This window comes from Pomacea canaliculata, linkage group LG5 (assembly GCF_003073045.1).
Source record: "Pomacea canaliculata isolate SZHN2017 linkage group LG5, ASM307304v1, whole genome shotgun sequence".
Lineage (NCBI taxonomy): Eukaryota > Metazoa > Mollusca > Gastropoda > Architaenioglossa > Ampullariidae > Pomacea > Pomacea canaliculata.
Window position 1 is genome coordinate 6,591,949 of NC_037594.1, and position 19,716 is coordinate 6,611,664.

The 19,716-nt window shown below is 44.0% G+C and overlaps 2 protein-coding genes across 3 annotated transcripts; one reads left to right on the top strand and one right to left on the bottom strand.

Annotated features, from left to right (window-relative positions):
• Positions 1–1,358: 1,358 nt before the first annotated feature.
• LOC112564880 (macrophage mannose receptor 1-like) lies at positions 1,359–10,446 on the top strand. 2 transcript variants are annotated; one of them, XM_025239977.1, is made up of 14 exons: positions 1,359–1,750; positions 3,524–3,696; positions 3,955–4,100; positions 4,522–4,655; positions 5,100–5,290; positions 5,672–5,805; positions 6,250–6,380; positions 6,652–6,809; positions 7,090–7,217; positions 7,611–7,747; positions 8,280–8,434; positions 8,782–8,924; positions 9,110–9,231; positions 9,400–10,446. In XM_025239977.1, the coding sequence occupies exons 1-14, from the start codon at positions 1,705–1,707 to the stop codon at positions 9,477–9,479; spliced, it is 1,878 nt and encodes a 625-aa protein (XP_025095762.1). In that variant the 5' UTR covers positions 1,359–1,704; the 3' UTR covers positions 9,480–10,446. The 2 variants fall into 2 exon arrangements, with proteins under 2 accessions (XP_025095762.1, XP_025095763.1); XM_025239978.1 differs by having other exon boundaries at positions 1,361–1,750; positions 3,527–3,696.
• Positions 10,447–12,564: 2,118 nt separating this feature from the next.
• On the bottom strand, positions 12,565–19,112 carry LOC112565219 (macrophage mannose receptor 1-like). Its single transcript, XM_025240554.1, has 14 exons — positions 18,728–19,112; positions 18,182–18,339; positions 17,687–17,808; positions 17,280–17,410; positions 16,822–16,997; positions 16,455–16,582; positions 16,042–16,169; positions 15,441–15,607; positions 15,190–15,314; positions 14,857–14,987; positions 14,335–14,513; positions 14,006–14,124; positions 13,625–13,743; positions 12,565–13,301 (listed from the first exon to the last, which is right to left on the bottom strand). The coding sequence occupies exons 1-14, from the start codon at positions 18,777–18,779 to the stop codon at positions 13,189–13,191; spliced, it is 1,848 nt and encodes a 615-aa protein (XP_025096339.1). The 5' UTR covers positions 18,780–19,112; the 3' UTR covers positions 12,565–13,188.
• Between the last annotated feature and the right edge of the window lie 604 nt (positions 19,113–19,716).

The window sequence follows — 19,716 nt, forward strand, 5'->3', positions numbered from 1 at the left end:
CAAACTGTGTTAAGAGGCAGGATTGGCGAGATAAATGTTGCAAGTGTGTCGGGATATGTGCTTCAAATATCATCCACGACACTTGCTCTCCCTACTATTTTCTGCCTGCTTTGTCTATCCGATACACGAAGCCCTTTACTTTTTGTTCCAGTTAAGGGTTTGATAACACTGGACTTCGTAGATAAAAGCTCATTGCAGAACAAGAACTGAGCATTATCAGCAAATAGGATAGTACTGCTTGAAAACGATCTTGTCTCGCTGAAACACCCGCACACACTGACGACACCTCTTAAAGTTTTAGTGGGATGCGAATTTTTGTATCCTGTACGGATTATTTAAAGCTAAGTTTAAGATATTATTTTCCTAAATATTGATGAATATCCCACTTCTGTTCTTGAGAGATACATCTACAATCATCGACATGAAGGAGAAATAAGTCAAAACACTATGTTCTCAGATCGCCCATTGGCTGAAGCCTTCACAACCTAGTGTCCATGCACTATTCTGACGTCGGTGTTGTTGACCTTGACCTGTGCAGGATGATGATTGTAGGTGTATATCTCGAGAACGGGAAAAGGGAGGGGGGTACTCACCGTGTGCGGACGTTTTGCCGACGGACGTTTCGCCGCCGGACGTTTCGGAGCCGGACGTTTTGTCGACTGGACGTTTCGCCTCTGGACGTTTCGGAGTCGGACGTTTTGCCGACCGGCGTTTCGCCGCCGGACGTTTCTCCGCATTATGTCAGAGAGAGAGAGAGTTTACTTACTTCTCAAAGAATGAAAGTAACTACTAGATTGCACAATAATTCTTTATTTCAAACAAATTTTACACACAGACTTCACAGACAGTTCACTTTGATTGTCACAGATTATGCGCAACAGCTTTGAGAAAAAACATTGATACAATGGCGAGAGAAATGTGTAAGCTAACGGTTCACATGAGGAGGGATAGTGAGAGAGAGTTCACTGATACATTGATACAATGGCGAGAGAAATGTGTGAGCTAAGGGGCGTCACACACTTGACTTCGGCTAAAGGTCCCGCGTGAAATGCCGAAATGAAGTGCCCCGCGCCCAAACGTCCGGCGGCGAAACGCCGGTCGGCAAAAGGTCCGGCTCCGAAACGTCCGGCGGCGAAACGTCCGGTCGGCAAAACGTCCGGCTCCAAAACGTCCGGCGGCGAAACGTCCGTCGGCGAAAAGTCCGTGTACCGGTACTCACCCAGATTTAGAAAAATTGCATTTTACTGAGCTCTACCCAATCATGAAAAAATTGCACCCCACTAGTTCTTTAACCGATTAGCGCTTCAGTGCCCATCACATGTGGCATGCACCCGGTGTGGATACTCGCATTGGAAACTCCCGCCGCTATGAGTCGCCTGTCACTTGCTGCATATCACGACCTTTGATTTCACATCTTCATCGGCTACGCCCACCATCGAGAGGTCAGCGGAAGCCAGCAAGCAACCGCAACAGCAGCAACAGCAGCAGCAGCGACTTTGGGTGGACAACTGGTGGACGCTCTGCAGAAAGTTCTGAAAGTCCCACTAGCTGGGGTCTTCATCGTTTGGATTGCATCTGGGATTGCAAATAAAAGACGGTTGGTGGACACTCAAAGGTCACTGGATCATCGGAAAATCTCGTTGCGGGGGCCGATTCGAGATTTGGCAAGAAGGTGCAGGCAGGCGTACTCGACTGACAGTCGTCATGGCCGAGCTAGCTTACTTCACACTCTTGGTCTTAGCATTTTCAGGTGAGTACAAGTGTGAAAAAGTTAATTTTCAATCCAATTTTTAAAAGAAGGCAGTGAAGTCTAACCGGGATTTTGTTTTTCTATTTTCTTGTTCATTTTTTTTCACGCTGTCAACCCTACGGTCGCACCTAATATATTTGTCTTAAAATTGTCGTTTCAGAAATATCCTTGGTACCGCTGACACTTTATCTGATGTATAATGCAGTCTAGTTTTTGTTTGTTTGTTTGTTTGTTTGTTTTTTGCAATTTCTTTATGTTTATCTTTCTGTCTGTATGTATATAGATAAATAGATGTATAACATATAAGTATATATTATCTAACAAGAAACTCTTTTGGTGAAATTATTTACAGGATTGTCGTTGTAGAATCCGCAAAGGTATATTTTTATGTGTCTGTGTAATTGACGAACATCACGTGAGCTGTTTGCTTTATCACATCTTCTGTAGACATCAGTTACAATCCCAAAACTGTTGCACACAAAATTGATGGGCAAACGCCTCCATCCCCAACATACACATGGCACGCACGCATACATACACAAAAGTCATGCGTACCGTATTTCCCCCAAAATAATCCCTAGACTGACTTTTTTTTAGGATGATTGTAATAGAAGCCCTACCCCAAATATAAACCCTAGCTAAAATCGTCATCCAGACGATAAAACACGCGATGGGCGTATTGAATCATAAAGTAATGATAATAATACATAAATAATATTATTACATTAATGGTTAAAATAAATGATAATATAAATTATAACGGAAAATAATTCAGCGGGATGTTTTGTTCATGAAAAAATAAGACATCCCATGAAAACAAGTCTTAATGCCTCTTTTCGACCAAAAATTAATATAAGACCCTGTCTTATTTTCCAGGGACGTCTGCCCTACTTCTCAGTCTCAAGCTTAATGAGAGTTTAGAAGTGACATATTTACACATGCAGAGTTTTTCTAAGTAGATAACGATTAAGCACATGTTGCAATATCTTTGGGGCTAGTGGGAGAACAGTGATAATGAACGGGAATGATAGGTTATCCTTTGGTCTCAGCTTTGTCTGTCCTTTAGTAACTCGAATATCAAACTAGACCAGACAACGATTGTGTTATACAAAGTCTTAAAGGTTATTTAAAAATAGCATTTAGCACTAACAGCTTTCTTGCTTAATGAAAAAATAATGAAGTCCTCAAGGAGATGAAGTCAAGCCGTTTTCAGATTTTTGCTGGAAATGTTTATTAGTCTGATTCGTGCCATTAACCTGATCCACAAAGCTGAAGTCAGAAAAATCAAAGATATTATGTGGACTACATGGAATGATAATGAATAAAAAGTAATATCAAGAATGAATATAATTTCAACTTGTAGTATGTGGTAGCTGGAAACACTGGAGTGTCTCCACTGAGGATGACTTGAAGACAGAAAATTGTGATGTGCCTCTACTTCCACTGCTACTTCCTGGCCCCTTCCTGTGTGTGTGTGAGAGAGAAAGAGAGAGAGGATGGGAGGATGAAGCTTTTTTTTTCATTATTAACAGGGATATACATTGGTACACAGAGAAGTATTTTCGAACACTATGAACATAGCTGTTCCGTCAGTCCCAGTAGCAACTTCACTATTAATCATTAAAAATATCACTTTCTGGATGTTTTAGCTGAAGATTCTTTTACAATGGAAGAACACAGAAAACATATTCATCTAGAAGTACTGACGAATAATGATCTAAAATTATCTTTAAGAAGAAATCAGTCTAAGTGGTATGCCATTTTGTTGTCAAGCAGGGTACACTCAAAGCCAGGAAGTCACGTCCTCCTGCCCTAGCAGCTGGGTGCAATTTTCCACCTATTGTTACCTGTTTGTCAACTACTCAACGGCTACGTGGGACGACGCGCAGACAGAGTGCATGAGCCAGAGAGGAGACCTGCTGCGAGTGGAGACCATGGACGAATATGTGAGCACGTGACTTTTATTGCCCGGAGTAATCATTTTAATTTGCTTGGCGACTAGATTACCGTTCTTTCTGTCCTCCATTTAGTCATGTAACTGACTTTCATCACCATGAAGATCATGGCCACTGATGGTGGACATCACGTAGTGTGAGTGATTGAGTGAGAGTGTGAGTATGTGTTTGTATTGTCCTTAAAGTGCAACGCTGATTAATGTACAAAGTGAAGGCAGGAGAAAAGTCTCTCTGTGAATTTGTCGGCAGAACTTCATAAAGAAGAGCTTGCCATTTTACCCAAGTTCAACTTACTCCTTCTGGACGGCTCTGAACGATCGACCTTTGAACCAGCCGATAGGTGGCACTGGCGTCTTCATGTGGGGCAACGACGAATTTACGAACGACAGTATTGTGTAAGCAATTGTTAAATTGTTTATGACATCAACTCTGTCATCACCATGACCACAAAGTGATATATCATGTGGATGCTCGTAATCTTGTACTTCGAGGACTGTTTGAAGGGTGATGTGGTAAGAGTTTCTGTCAGAAAGAATATCTTGCTTTGTTGTCGTCTACACTTTTAAGCTTCTCATGTTATTTAATGTTTCTCAATCGTGTCATTGGAATCAGTCCATCTTTTTCTTCCCATTTCAGAAAGTCTTTTCATTTGCCATTTGTTATTTAAAACTTCTATTTCCATGTAATACGGCACATGTATATATTTTCCAGAACGGGTAGGCGTGTACATTTGTATGTGTGTGTGGAGGGGGGAGGGGCGGGAAGATATTTGTAAACTAAATGCACTGACTTGACCTTCTGCTTCATCTCTTACAGAAAAAACAACTGGGACCGTGAACCCGACAACACAGACGCCGAGGATTGTGTGAGCGTGACCGTGCAGGCAACTCTCTCTGTGGAGGCGTGTTCCAACCGCCACCCGTACATCTGCGAGCTCACCCTGGGAAACAGTGAGTGTTAGAGATAGTCTTTCAGACCGCGGAGTCCAGATTCAGAACTTTTCTTTGCGTCAGTCGTTTTAGTAACATTCTCTGCTACACTTTGAGACAGTTAAGTACAGGTAACGAGTCCCATAACCGATAACAAAGGTGAAAGTGTCTACAGAGCTCAACCCCGTCCTTCCGCTCCTCATACCTTGCCTAATGAATCAGGTATGTATTCCTGGCAAGCAGCTGATGGGTGGGCAAGAAAAAATAGTACTACACTCACAGGACCTAGCAGGCATCGAACCAGCACCGAACTTCTGTTCTACAGTCAGCGCACTAACTGCCTGGGTACAGAACCTCTCTAGGACGTTACAGTCACCGGCTTCACCTCACCACACACACACACAAATATGTTGTAGTCTTTGTCTTTTTTTTTTTCTTCAGTTTGATTCATCTTTATCCAAACAGATGAGAACTGTCCAGCGACCTTCACGCCTGGTCCTGCGAGGACTACGTGCTACTTCGTCAGCAACGCCACCGACTGGTCGCAGACGAAGACGTGGGACGACGCCCGCAAGTATTGCGAAGGTTTAGCACCGATCCCTGGAGACCCCAACCGCAAAGCCACATTGGTGACCATCGCTTCTGCCAACGTTCAGGTATGCAGCTGACATGATGGATGAAGGATGGATGGAATAATAGAATGATGATTGAGAATGATTGCTGCTGCTGCTGCTGCTGCTGCTGCTGCTGCTGCTGATGATGATCAGCGCATTTCCTTGCTCTGCAGTAGTGGGTTCGAACAAAGAAGCTCGAAAAATAAAGCCCTGCTTGTATTTTTAGATATGTCATTTGTTTCTCTTTGTTAATCAACTGCCAAATCCTGGGTCTAATGAGTGGGTTATGCTATTTATGGTAGGCTTATTCCAGTCGATGGATAAGATATATATACACATCTCCTAACTCTCGTACACCCAAAAGACGTTTAGCGCATTATTATTTCGTGTATGATTTATTGTTTTTGTTCACATAATTTGCAGACTTTCTTGGCGGAGTACGTGTCAAGCATGCAGAACGTGAGGCAAGTCTTCTGGACGGCCCTCAATGACAAAGACCAGGAGGGGACGTTCAAGTGGGCCGGAAATGGAGGCACACCATTCGACACGCAATACGTGTAAGAAATGACCCTTGACAGATGACCAAGTTCCCTCTGTCCCCGGTGTCAGATGCACTAAAGATGCATCCAAGAGACTAGACTTGCCCATAGTTAATTCGTTTAGGTCACATAAAAATAATATTAAGCTCGTTAAGTACCACGATCTGGCCTAAGCCGCTGCCCTAGAGTGACATAATCATGTCTGAAAGGCTAACCCCAGAGCAAAATTATTTTCAGTGAGCAAAATTTAGTTTTCCCGAGTTTCGCAAAATGGATAACCTTTTATTCTGATCAGCATTTGCCTGTCCCATGTGACCAAATCATTTCCCCGAAAAAGCTTAAAATAATCTTCATCACTATGGTGCCATCAGTCCAGATGAAACTGAGGGAGATGTAGAAGAGGTTTAGAGGGTGGGTGTTGGTACCGTGTGACGTCATCGTTTGTCGGGTATGTGTGCGCAGGAAGTGGCGCACTGAGCCCAACAACCTGGGTGGACAGGAGCACTGCGGCTCACTGCTGCCGGGGGCGAAATGGAATGACGCCAGCTGCACTGACTCCCTGAACTACATCTGTCGTCTGGCACTGCCAGAAAGTGGGTGCATATTGCATGTGTTCTGTGTGTGTGTATGTACAGTGTGTACCATCCTGTAGCAAACTGTCACTAGCACGCTCGCGAGAGAAAGCGTTGAAAGGCAATGGATGTGTTCTCCGGAATGTCCACAAAATCAGGGGGCAATCCCATGGATTACTCCCTAGTGTTTGTCCCAATTCGTTCATTTCTCATACATGACACTATGCTAACAGTAGTCTCATACATGTAGTCTCATAGATGACAAGACTAACAGTAGTCTCATACTCGACAGCGGTCTCGTTGTGGAACATGGGCTGCGGTTCCTGGACGAGAGCGGGAAGGAAGTGCGTTTATGCCTACACCAAGATCAAGAAAAGCTGGAGTGACGCACGTACATTCTGCCAGAGCATGCAGGGCGACCTCCTGAAGTTCGACGATCAAGATGACGTGGTCAGTGTGTACAGTTGACCCGAGGATCAGAGGTCACAATTCGACTGCAACCTTTAAGAAAAAAAAAAAGGAAAATGTGTGTGTAAGAGAGCGAGAGAGAAAGGAGAAAGAAAGTGTTTAAGGGCAAGAACAAGTGCATCGATGAACGGGTTAAAGCTATCGAAGGAGGAGGATGACTGGTTTCAAAACTTAACTTTAATGTAGGCTTAAAATTAACCTCATAAAATATTTCTTTCTATTAATTTTTTCCCTTTCATGACCTTGATTCTGGTGAAATCAGAACTGGATGGCCATACAGTCCAAATCAAACCTGATGCCCTTAGCTGGCTACTGGATCGGGCTCAACGACCAGGGTCAGGAGGGCAACTTTGTGTGGGCTGATGGGAGCCAGGCGCCTGGCAATTTGCTGTGAGTACTTTTTTAACTGAGGCCGGTTGCAAGAGTCACGTGTGCATGCTTAGTCCAAGTGAGTGACTCCGTACGTTGTGAGTGGCCACGTGCTGCGTTCGTGCCCCTTGTGAGTAACTGAGTGGCCAATTCGCGCTAAACCCTTGTCAGGGGTGAGCTTTAGTGACTGGGCAATGAGCCACCCAGTAGTGCTTGTCTTCACTCATCCGATTCTTCCGGCCTTTACTATGATGAAGACGACGTCACCAGAGTATATTGGGAAGTAAAGCCACGGGGGTTTCGCACGCACGCACACCACCCTCACGAAAAGCTGGACACGAGGAAATAGAGGTCTCCCACACCTCCTTCATGACCAAAAGTTTAAGCACTGATTTGACTTTTTTTAAAAAACAGGAACTGGGATCGCGAGCCGAACAACAGGGCGGAGAACAACCTGGCCCAGAACTGTGCCGCCATGGGCATCGACGGCATGTTCACGGACCGCACGTGCAACACGGAGAAGGCTGGCACCGCCTGTGTTGATAATACGAGTAAGTCCATTTCCAGGAGAGACAAGAAAAAAGAATCGAACTGATCATTAGGATTCTGAGGAATCATTAAGTTGGATGAGACTAACCTAAATACATCTGATACGATGACTAGTTTGCAGACCTCTAGTTTGAGTAGACTAGTCGGAAGACATGCGATTTGAATAGAGTAATCCTAAGATGTCGAGGTAACAAGTTTATTTTGTGTAAATGTCGAAACAGAATTAGACAACCAAATGATTTTTACATAATATTAGATTCCTGGAGTTAAAGGTGGTAAAAACTTAAAATGTGATTGAGGAGAGACAAAAACCTTGAGGCGATTTGAAAACAAAGATCTTGAAATAAAAGCAGGAGATTTTTTGAAATTGGAAAATTTTATAGACTTCTCTTTCCTCTTTCTGTTTCTCGCACACTTCACTTCTGATTTTCACACTTAATCATTATCTCTGGTTACAATTAATTTTAGTCTGTTCTTCATATACCTGCCTTTCTCCCTCCTGTTATGTATATATGTGTGTGTGTGTCCTCACAGATCCCAACTGTGCACTCAACTGGAAGTCTTTCAACCAACAGTGCTACCTGTTCGATACCAACTACAAGTCCCGCAGTGAGGGTTCTCGTCTATGCCAGAGCAGCTCCATGTCCGGAAAGGGCCGACTTCTGTCGCTGACTAGTCAAGCGGAGAAGGTAAGCAAATGGTGAGGTCGTAAGGGATGTCTCCCATTGATGACCACCCGTCCGCTCTTTCACAAGCCAGGTCTTCCTCTGGCCACCGCACCGTCGACCACCTTCTAATGTGTTCTTACAGGACGGTCCTCGTGCCGGATCACGTGACCATGCCCGAACAGTTTACACGGCTTGACCGTTGAAAGTAGGGGTTTCTGGGATCCTGCGAAAGTGGCGAACGTGTTTCGTACAAAGTAGTGATAGTGTTATTTACAGACGCGGACTGAAATATTGCGCATGACTGTTACAAGGTTGTTTGTCTGTCTGTCCGTTTGTCTGGCGTGCTTGCCCGGATGGCGGGTGCACAGGACTGGGTGGTGCAGCAGATCAACGCCCTACAGCCCAGTGGTCCCTACTACTACTGGACCTCTCTGACCGACACGCAAATGGAGGGCGACTGGCACTGGGGCTACCCGGACGTGGATGACCCTAACACTGTCAGGAACCTCGTGTGAGTAGCGTGACGTAACGATCTGTTTGGGTGACGTGCACGATATGTTGGGGTACAGTGTGGGTAGGTTAACGGTGGCGTGCATGGTTTAAACAGGGTGTTGAGGACACAGTCTGGAAAGTAATGTGCAACCAGGGAACAGACCAATATACGCATAAACATGTTTGTTTGCTTTGTTTTGGCAGTACATGGAACTCCGAGCCTAATGACTGGAACAAGAACGAAGACTGCGTGCGCATCGAAAGCGGCTTCCTGAATGATGTCAACTGTGCTTCGGTGTCAGGTTTTGTGTGTCAACGAAAGCTCAGTAAGCATTCAGTGATGAACATTTAACTTCGTCTCCGCCCACACCCCCAGCAAATATCTATTTTTATATATTTATAATACATTTTTAATGACAATGCAGAGGAATCACGCCATACATTTTTTTATCTTGCTGATTAGAGTTTGCTCCAAATATTTACTTTCCTTGCAGATGGGGGCTCCACGATCAAAGCTCCGGCGGCTTACCTGCTCATCCTCCTTGCCGCATCCCTCCTGTACTTCAGACACTGACAACTTTCTCCCATCTCGCCCCAACACTGCTGCCGCAGCGCTTTACATGTTTCAGTAAAATAAAGCAAAAAACAACTAAACAAACAAAAACAAAGAAAAGAGTTATAAAAAGATTTTTTTTAGAATGTATTTTCATGAATGTGCAATATTTTCTTCTCATCAGTCCTTGTAACGCTGACACGTGCACACATTTACAGTGTTCTAACCTACAGTACTATTTATTTGGCGTGACTTGATGGGTATAGTTGGCGCTGTGCAGTCGGTGAATTTTATTGTATGTATGGAAATTATTCTCCTCCCCACAGCTATTATTTCACTCATCACAGTAAGTGGCTGATCGAGCCAGACTGGTGCTAGCATTGTATTTTAGACACAGTAAACCGCAGCACGATAAATAAAGAGATTTCATGCAGTGCAACACGTGCATAGGAGGATAAGTAAAGATTGTGCTGATGTTAAAGCTAAAAGAGAGAAACAAGGGAAGACAAAACGGAATGAAAAAATAAATAAAAAAGCTAATAAAAAAAAGCAATATTGGTAAGTGCACCTTGTTTGATGGAATGCACCGAAACTGTGATATAAGATGAAGTCGGATGACGACGGAACTATCTGACCAGTGAGATTGCGGTGATACAGCTGGGGACCATTATTGTTCTAGAGACCAATCTATTACCATTTTTGTTTCCTTTCTTCCGTAGACAATTTGTTTTATTTGTTGGTTCTTGTCCAGATAGTCGTCGGTTACAATGCTACTGGTATGTGGTAGTTATATGGTATTTTGTACTGGCAGACGTTACATGGATGCTCCGTGTTCTGTTCGCTGCACGGGTTGGTATGAACAAAGAGTAAATGCATTAATTCTATTATAGAAGTCACTTATGCACGACAATAGGTACTGTATCTTCAGGAATGTGCAATCACGTTTTTTGTTGTGTGGAAATAAAGTTTCGTGTTGGAAAAAATAAAAGTGTTTTGGTGAAATTGTGTGAGCCGATGAATGTACCTGCAGGCACGCACGCGACACACAGAGGGGACAGGTGAGCATGCACATATACAGAGCTAGGAATAATAATCACAGTCGCTGGTTGAAGTGTGCTTTAGGTGACGTAGACTTTGCACTTTCAGACAGAAGTACAAACACGCGATAAACCTAGTTACGTGTTCACACCGTGAGGTCTAGTCCTATCTACTTTTATCTGATTTGTGTGTGTGTGTTTTACTCCATATGGTTTTTGTACGCAGCAGCTCACCATTGTGCCGAGTTGGGTTGTGGGAATATGTGACTGTCCGACAGATTCCTTCTTGATTTGAAGAGTACCTTACGCCGACCAGATATTTTCCACAGCCCTAAAGAAGTGCATTGATGTCCGACAGCGTCCTCACCTCTTTAGTCTCACTTGCTTGCTGTCATACACTCCACCCCACCCCACACCCCCAAAATACATCACATACAAAACATAAACCACAAAACACACACACAGAAGCAGACAGACAGCAGAAGGGAGATTTACACACCATCACAAAAAGCTAACCCCGACAAAAGTGAAGTCTCTAACATCTCAACTCCCAACGATCTAAAACGTTGTTAAAAAAAAAAAAAAAAAAAAAATTGAACGACTTTCACTCTTACCTAGACGTGCACATAGAAGCGTTTTCTCTCTCGGGCACCCTGCTTTAGCAGATCTGTAAATCAGGCGCAACTTCCTTTTTCAGGATTTATTGCCAAAAATGTGCATAGGGAATATATTCGAATCTTCTACTTAACATTTTTAAACGTCTGAAGAAGCGCTGTGGTTTCTCTCTGAATACTAGGATGAAGAGTTCTATTGCGAGTATCATTTCTGAAAGATGACATTTGGCGGAATCACTGGACTGTCACGACCACAAATGTCCCAGAACATTGCTGCTTCTTGTTAAGAGAAGAAGTAAAAATGACTCCAAAACTCACGCATTCCTCAAAAGGGAGGTTAAATTGAGGTGGGAAAGGGGGAAAAAAAAAGTAAACACCAGTAGACTGAGCAGAGATCACTTGGTGTCAGTAGGTTTTCTGAGAGGTCAGTCCAACTTCCTTTTGATGGCGTTGCGTCGGTTGGCTTTGACGATCTTGCTTCTGTTGGTCTTGATGAGCTTGCATCGCCTTGCCCTGTTGGCCTTGCTTCGGGTTACCCTCCGTCCTGTGCGTCTGGTGCTCAGGTGCCTGGTGCTTCGCAACATCCGCCTCTTCCGCGACTTTCCACCTCGGTGACAGGTCACTTTTCGCCGATATCGCGAGCGTCCCTTCCTGGTCACGGCTCTGCGTGACCTCCTTCCTCTCGTCGCCCTGTTCCTCCGTCTTCCACGTCCACGTCTGGATGCCGTGCGTTTGATGCGGCTGCGGCAGCGGGTCTGCGTGCAGCGTGAATTCAAGCGGTCGCGGATGGTTGACAACTTAGATACGACCTTGTGAGGGACCGACAGCCCCGCGTTGCTGACGGTTGACTTGTACGAAGACGAGGGATGCGGCGAGCGCTTGCTTCTTGTCAGCCAGGATAAGCCGTCTTGGAAGAGCTGCAGGTAGCCCGGGCGCCTGGAGCGCTTCTGGTGCGACGATGAGGACTGTGCCGGAACATCTGACGTACTCGAGGTCGACGACTCTGAGCGCAGCTTTCTCCGTGTTCTTTTCGATTTGTAACCCATTGTCTGCTGCCTCCATAAAATGTCTACTGTGTCGGCAGTTTGATTCGTGGAGAATGCGTGACGTCAATTGGAAGTGATGCCATCACGACGTCAAAAGCAATGGCGTCATCTCAGTTTTACCCTTTGGGGTCATGACCCTCCACGTTTTTTATTTTTTCTTTCTCACTGGCATGAACCAGCGCACAAAGTTGTAGAGAAAAAATTAAAAGAAGCATTCTGACATTCTATTATCAACCTCTCTTCCATGTACCCGCACACCCGACTAAACGCATCACGCCGTTCCAAAGGCATGAAGCCAATACAATGCACACTAGGACTAAAACAACGGATATATAGATAGAGAAAAAAACACACGCATTCACGCACACACACGTACACATGGATACATAAATAAACACGAACACAAAGATATATTTACACCCACATATAATATGAAATTCTCTCTCACAAATAAACAAATACCACTTCATTTACAAAAAGAAGTTTGAATGGAGATGGAGCGCGAGGAGGGGCGAGGTGCAATCAAGAACAATAATAGATAAAATGATTTAATTCACTCAGAGGAAGACGATACTAGTTTCACAAAAAAAAATTCTTTAAAACAACCAGCTAGGTATCTACGATTTTTTTCGATACCTCTGCACTAACTTTGGTTTTCAGCATATTATGCTAAGGGAACATGGAGACTAATAATCATAATGAAATACTGTTATATAAGTTAAGTCCATTTTGACCAAGTAAATATTGTAAAAAAAGGTATTTGTCTATAGACAGTAGCCATGGACACTGATGGTGCTGTTCAGACTGGTTTGACAAACAAAGGCAAAGGAAGAGAACTCGTCCGTCCTGATGAGGTTGACATTTGTTATGTCCCTTCACTTTAATCTTTAAGAGCAGGAGGGAGATGTCGTGGGCTGTAGCTATGTAACCAGATTCTTTTCCCATCTCCACATCAAGATCTGTCGCTAAAGGGGTTCTTGCTTTGTTGTCGATCTTTCATTACATACATGCGGCGTCGAGGGAAAACCAACTGTCAGTGCTCAGGAGGGACGAGTGAGATGAATGCTGGGAGAACCAGTGGCAGCAGCAGGAGCCAGGCTGCGACTTGAGAGGTGAGGTGTGCGGTTGAAGAAACACCTGGAACACCTGCGAACGTCCAGACAAAAAGATAAGCACGGGGGAAACAATTCTTCACTCACTCGTCCTCAGAAAAAGTCAAACTCTCGAAGTCCCACAGATTTGCATAAGTAACACGTGGGCGGAACCCTTGACTACACAAACGTATCTCTACAATCCTGACGTCGGTGTTGTTTACCACTTTCTGTGCATGGTCATGTTTGTAGGAACGTATCTCAAAAACTGAATATATTCACCTAAATGTTAGGAAATAGTATTTGACACTGTTTATCCTAGTTTAGGAAAAAAAATTCATCCATCTTGTCCTATAAGTGGGAGATGTCTATACCTACTTTTTTCGCACAAAACATAGGACTTGGTGTCACAATTGACGTCGTTGTAGCGACCCCCCGGGTACATCTGAACGCAGTTTTCATGTCCACCCCTGTTGTTTGGCTCCTTGGCCCACGGACTGAGATATAATGTCACATAAGAAAAGAAGTGTTTAAAACACAAATGGTGAGAAGGGGGCGTTACAGTGTTTTAAATAGTGCAGCCAAGGAAAGAGATTTTACTAACCTATGTTCACTTTATGTAAAACATTTTTCACTTTTGAGAGACCATAAACAGGCACTGAATACTCTCTTGATACTAAATATTTCTTGTTTGAGCTGTTGTATATCTTAGATTGATCACTTTGACTGCCTACATTAGCTGACATAGGAGGAACTCACATAGGAGGGGAGACATCAGACGGATTTGAGAACTGCCACAAGCCTTCTATCCGAGAGTCCGTGAGGTCCGTCCAGTACCCGTCCCAGGGCCGACCTTTAATTAGTGATGTCACAAAATCCTGGGAGACAAGAAGACCGAGAAAACTGCGTGTTTTAAACTTGTAATGAGTCGGTGAGGCCATCAAGATAAGAAAACAAATAAACAAGAACACAGAGGGCGGGGAGTGGGGACAGGAAGTTATGGAGAAAAAGGAGGAGAAGACGAAGAAAAAAAATCATCAAGAAAAGAGTGAAAGAACAAAACCCTGTGCTGACTGGTGCAAACCTACCATTTCGGCCTGAGAATTGATGGCCACCAGATGAGCCTCCTGTCGGTTGGCCAGCCTCCTGCACCTAAACAAGGCCTCCATGCGCGTGGCGCCCCCTTCCTTGGTGCTGTTGCTGATGTAGTAGCAGAGGGACATGAAGTCCAACTCCTGATCCACCCAGCCGGCCGGACACGGTGCATCTGTCCCAACGCAAGAATGTAATCTTTTCTGAGTGCAATAAAAGACGCACGCCCATCTTGTTTTTTGTTCTCCAAGAACTGGTATCGTCGTTGGCAACAATATTATTGTTACTGGCAAAATTACATTGTTACTGGTGTTGGCAGCATTGTTGACGTTCATAAAACTTGCGCAAAAGTTTGTCTAGTTCGACTGTCAGAACTTGGCACAGAGAAGACATGTTATGAAGAACAAGTAGGCATCTTACTTGACAACATTTTTTCTACACAAAACCTAGCACTTGCTAACGTAAGCAACAAGTAAGTCATTTTTAAAATGGCCGAATGCTACCTAATTTAGTTTTACCTTCTGATTCCAGCTCACACACGAAGGCACTTCTGTAGAAGCAGCTTGCGTCGCTGTAGGTGCCATCTGGCGTCAGAAAAGCGCAGTCTTCTCCAGCCGGCCCGTCGTCATTGGGTTCTGAGCTCCAGGTGCTGCGGGACAGAAATGACATCATCGTCATTGCCTTTATGATGAGATATTACATTAAACAAGGCTGACGACGACGACGACGAAGACAACAACGATGGTGATGATGGGTAGGAAGAGGACACTTATTTGAAAACTGGTTTAATGGTTTGATAATATGTTCGGTGGATCATTATGATCATTTAGAATCATTTGTAGGGGTCATACATGTAGGTGGGGTCAGCAGCTGTGCCGTCGTCCCAAATCCAAGAGGAGGAGCCGTCAGCAGCGCGACGAAGACCTGTCCACACAGCCCCCTTGTTCTGGCTCAGAGTCTGCTGGACCATCCAGTCCTGCCACACATTTCATAGCATGTTTTGGGGTTTATAATTCAGTTTTGAACATTGCGAACTGGAACTTTGAAACGCATTCACTGTGGTCGTGTTCACCTTAAACCCATCTCCAATGCGGTGGCATACCTTCTCGTCCATTGACGACACCTGGAGCAGACGACCCTTGTTCCTGGAGCAGAAGCCTTGGGCATCCTGAAAGACCACGGACATGTTGCTGTTGAAGAGGTAGCACTTCCTTCCTCCACGTATCCAGGGGGACGGGCAGCCGAAGTCTCTCTCCTCGGAACTGGAAGCTAGAAAATGAGATGACCTGATATTCAATGCAGCTTTCAACGTATTCAGTACTTGGTAATTACCCAAGAGGTTTGCTTTTAATACACTCAGTGTACAGTTTAGATCTACGTCATCTAATGCAAGGGTCACGGTCGCCCACCCACTCAATCATAATGAAACCCACCCCATCCCTCGTGACAAGCTTCTGGTTCATTTATCTCACTCCACCCGCCACCCACACAAGCCACAACTACTTTAAAAATTAAGAACCTATTAACACCTCCTTGAGTAAAAAATAATTTCTTCAAAATGTTACTAACACAAAATGACAATATTAAGCGAGAGTCAATAATTTGCATAAGATATCGGAGAAGGAACCAATGGAAAGAAAGACCATGAGGACTGTGCTCCTGCCCTACTTAGCTATAGTGAGATCACAACACCGACATGTTACCTGAGTCAACAGTAAGTTTACAGGCGAAGCGATGTGGTTCTTCACAGACGTCCACCTCCATCTGACCGTTACTATGCACAAGCCCACAGCCTGCGGTTTGTGTGTCGCCGAAGTATAACCGCCATCTCCTGGAAGCCACGGAGACAAAGTGCACACACATATAAATATTGTTTGTTTGTTTTCAATGCATTCCAGTCTTGAAACAAACTTTAGATACAATTTCCTCTAGAATAAAACACATTTTCTATACAACGGGTCAGACTAATTCCTAGCCACCTGTTTCAGTCCACAATCCACCTGTGGCCGGTTACTGGCAAGCCAGTCAGCTATGAGCCTCACAGACACTTAACATGTGAACTAATCATTAAAACTAATAATAATCGCTGGTCAATGACTTTCCGTAAAGTACTGACAGGTAGGAAGTGTCGTTGACCCGCGTGCCATCGGACCATGTCCACTGCCTCTCCGTGCTGTTGTCAGTGAGCCCCACCCATCGCTTGGCCGCTGGCACCGCAGCCCCTGATAAAATCTTCAAAGTTTCCTGCAATGGCAACGAAAACCAGTTCTTCAGTTGCGTTTAAGATAAAATTCAGAAATCTGTATGCGCACAATGCCGTCATATCTGACGACCAACAACAACAACAACAACAACACAACAACAACAACAACAACAACAACAACAACAACAACAACAACAACAACAACAACAACACCAACAACAACTTATATAGCGCATTTTCCCTCTCATCAGTGCGAGTGTATGTGTTTAAATGTACTCACGTAGGTGTAGGCGCTGAAGAAGGTGGCCAGGGAGGATCTGGGGCTGCCTGGTGTACCCGGCAGTGAGGCGCACGCGGCTTTGGCGTCCACCCAGGAGACCTGCAACGTCTCGTCGTCACCCGTGAAGTATTGGCAGAAACCGTCGTAGCTTGTGAAGCTGCCGGTACACGAACCGCCTGATGTAGAAACATTGATGAAGATGATATTGCCTTGATAATGTAATAGTACTATCACAATACGACAAAGAATAAAAAAGCCTTGGTAAGATTATATTGCAGTGATAACATTGTCGCACACTGATATGTCGTAGAATATCTTTGTTATGTTACGGGAAGATGAAGTCGTGATCCGTTTCCTAAATACAGAGAAACATTGTGTTGTCTAACCAGTACCTCGAAAGGAATCATGTTAACAAACATTTCTAGAAATATAAACGATTTTTCTGAGGTGGTATATACCTTGTGGTATCTGATAAGTGCAGATAAAACCGAACCGACTGTCACATGACTCGTCGCTCAGGAGACCAGCGGTATCCATGGATACGCAGTTCTCAACGTGGTGGTTGTCTGTGGGCTCGGCGGCCCACAGGCTAAACAAGAGAAAATGTGTAAAAAAAAAAAACTGGGCAAGATCATCAGCAGTCTACATATTTAAAACATATTCACTCATCCACCCATCCATCCACACGACCACTCATCCACCTTTGCAGTGAGTCGCGGCTGCTAGAAGATCTGGAAGGTTCAAGAGTTATTTGTTTTGTGACGAACAGCATTCGACATATAGATGCTTTGCTACATCATTACTACCTCTGATAAATATATCAGTTGGCGTTGAAGTATTATTTGAAGATAACGGAGTTACCTACACTGTACCTGGTGCCACATCCTCGTCACCTCCCCACGTCCAGCTCTGGGTGCCTCCCATGCTGTTGAGGTCAGTCCACCAGCCGTCGACAGGGCGGACAGTGGCCGCCACAGAAAACGCTTGCTATGTCAGAAATTTGTAAAATAATGATGATGCCACACAAAACAATCAACATAAAAACTCGTTGAAATGTACAAGAATGTATAAAACATCGTGTGTTCATCAATATTGAATCTATGGGTAGAAAAATTGTAAAAAAACATGTTAAATGATATTAAATCCATGGTAGACAAATAGTAAAAGTATGTTACGCTGTACTACCTCTATAGATAGGTCTTCTGTGATACAAATACACTACTGTGATCTAACCCCATTGAAATTTCATCATCATCATCATCATCATTGTCGTCGTCGTCGTCGTCGTCGTCGTCATCGAAATCGTCATCGTCGTTTTCATCATCCCAGTCGTTGTCAACACCATCGTCGTCGTCCCTACCAATTCATCGGGCGAGGAGAAGCGGAGGAGTGAGGCGCCAAGGTTCTGGCAGGTCTGCTGGGCCTGGGCCCATGGCAGACGATAGTCGTCAGTAAACTGCACACACGTGGCATTGCTCAGCCTGCCCCAGCCAGGTGGACACGAGGAGTCTGGCTGTCCTGGACCACAGGTGTGAACAGCGGAAGATCACGCATAAAGGATATTCAACCAAGTAAGTTCTATAGTGAACACAGCGACATTGACGACTCTCATCATTCTCTCTATTCTGTCCTTCCATTCCCTCAATGAGTACAAGTCTCAAGTACAACCAGGTGCAAACTTACCTGAAGTGTGTGAAACACCTGTTTACCTTGGCTAGTTCTACAGAACAACTGAAATTTTCACTTTTTATAGGCCTTACATCTATTTAGATAATTAATTTTACAGAAAATAAAACGATACATCACACAACATTACAAACAGCAATGTAATGCTAATAGTCTGGCCCAGAAACACGTCCCACGTAGTTTGTCGCAGAATGTCACAGAGCCGTTAAACAACACTCACCTGACGTCAGAGTCGCCATCAGAAAAAGGAAGACGTGGGCGCGAGAATCCATGATGTCAAACACGATGCGAGTCTCTCTGTTGTAAGTGTGAGTTACTTCCTCACCAAAGTTTTCATGGCGGACTAGTTCATCAAACACTTCAATCAGTTTGTCGCAGGTAGGAAATGTAGGAAACCGCTTGACAAGAACCTTTCCTCGTCACTCGGGTATACACTACACACCCGAAGTCTTGTCAATCTGCTCTTCCTCCGAACAAACGTAGTGACAATCCAAAGTGAGGTTGTAGTTATCACGTTTGTCCATGTCTACCTTAAGAAGCTCTTACAGTGTTTTTCACTGCCGTCAGTAGCTGAAACATCAGGTGACCTATCGGACTCAACGTATGTGTTTACTCCTCTTTCTCAAGGTAAAGGTTGCTGATGAAGTGAATCTCGAGCAGATAGAGCAAAGAGTGCGAATGATACTCTGTATGTGTGAGTGAGGACTTTTTTTTTGTTCGAGCTTGTGCAACGCGTCTTATCGGAACAGAAACTACTTTAGATAAAATTTTCTAAACCGTTTTTTTAAAGAACAGTTCTAGAAACGTTGTGCCACTAGCTCCAGAAGCTATGATTTTAAAATCAGTTATCGTTTTGCAAAAGCAAAGTTAGAGAGCAAGAGATAACAAGAATAAGTCTATCAATGGACATATTTAGTACAAATAGGTACACTCTGGCCAACTAATATAATATTATTATATTATTGTTGAAGTGATATTCTCAACTGGTACAGACTGCACGGTGAGATTAGCGACAAGTCAGGTTATCACTCGATGTCATGTGATATGATAAAGCCGAGAAATGTGTAGGATGTACAACTGACAGTGAGATTGTTCTCTTGAAGACTCATTATCGCATATACCACTACAGTTACACAAGATGAGTGAAATATTCTAAAAATTACCTTGATTGATTGATTAATTAATAAGACTGTATTTCGTAGGGCCCTT

What these genes read in the sequence shown, in the direction of transcription:
- LOC112564880 (XM_025239977.1), top strand. Translation starts at nt 1,705, where the DNA reads ATGGCCGAGCTAGCTTACTTCACACTCTTGGTCTTAGCATTTTCAG. An exon ending in TCGCTTCTGCCAACGTTCAG is followed by an intron (nt 5,291 to 5,671) that starts GTATGCAGCTGA and finishes CATAATTTGCAG; the next exon opens with ACTTTCTTGGCGGAGTACGT. An exon ending in TGTGTGTCAACGAAAGCTCA is followed by an intron (nt 9,232 to 9,399) that starts GTAAGCATTCAG and finishes CTTTCCTTGCAG; the next exon opens with ATGGGGGCTCCACGATCAAA.
- LOC112565219 (XM_025240554.1), bottom strand. Translation starts at nt 18,779, where the DNA reads ATGGATTCTCGCGCCCACGTCTTCCTTTTTCTGATGGCGACTCTGACG. An exon ending in TCTTCAGCGCCTACACCTAC is followed by an intron (nt 16,583 to 16,821) that starts GTGAGTACATTT and finishes TTGCCATTGCAG; the next exon opens with GAAACTTTGAAGATTTTATC. An exon ending in GTCAACGACACTTCCTACCT is followed by an intron (nt 16,170 to 16,454) that starts GTCAGTACTTTA and finishes CGTGGCTTCCAG; the next exon opens with GAGATGGCGGTTATACTTCG.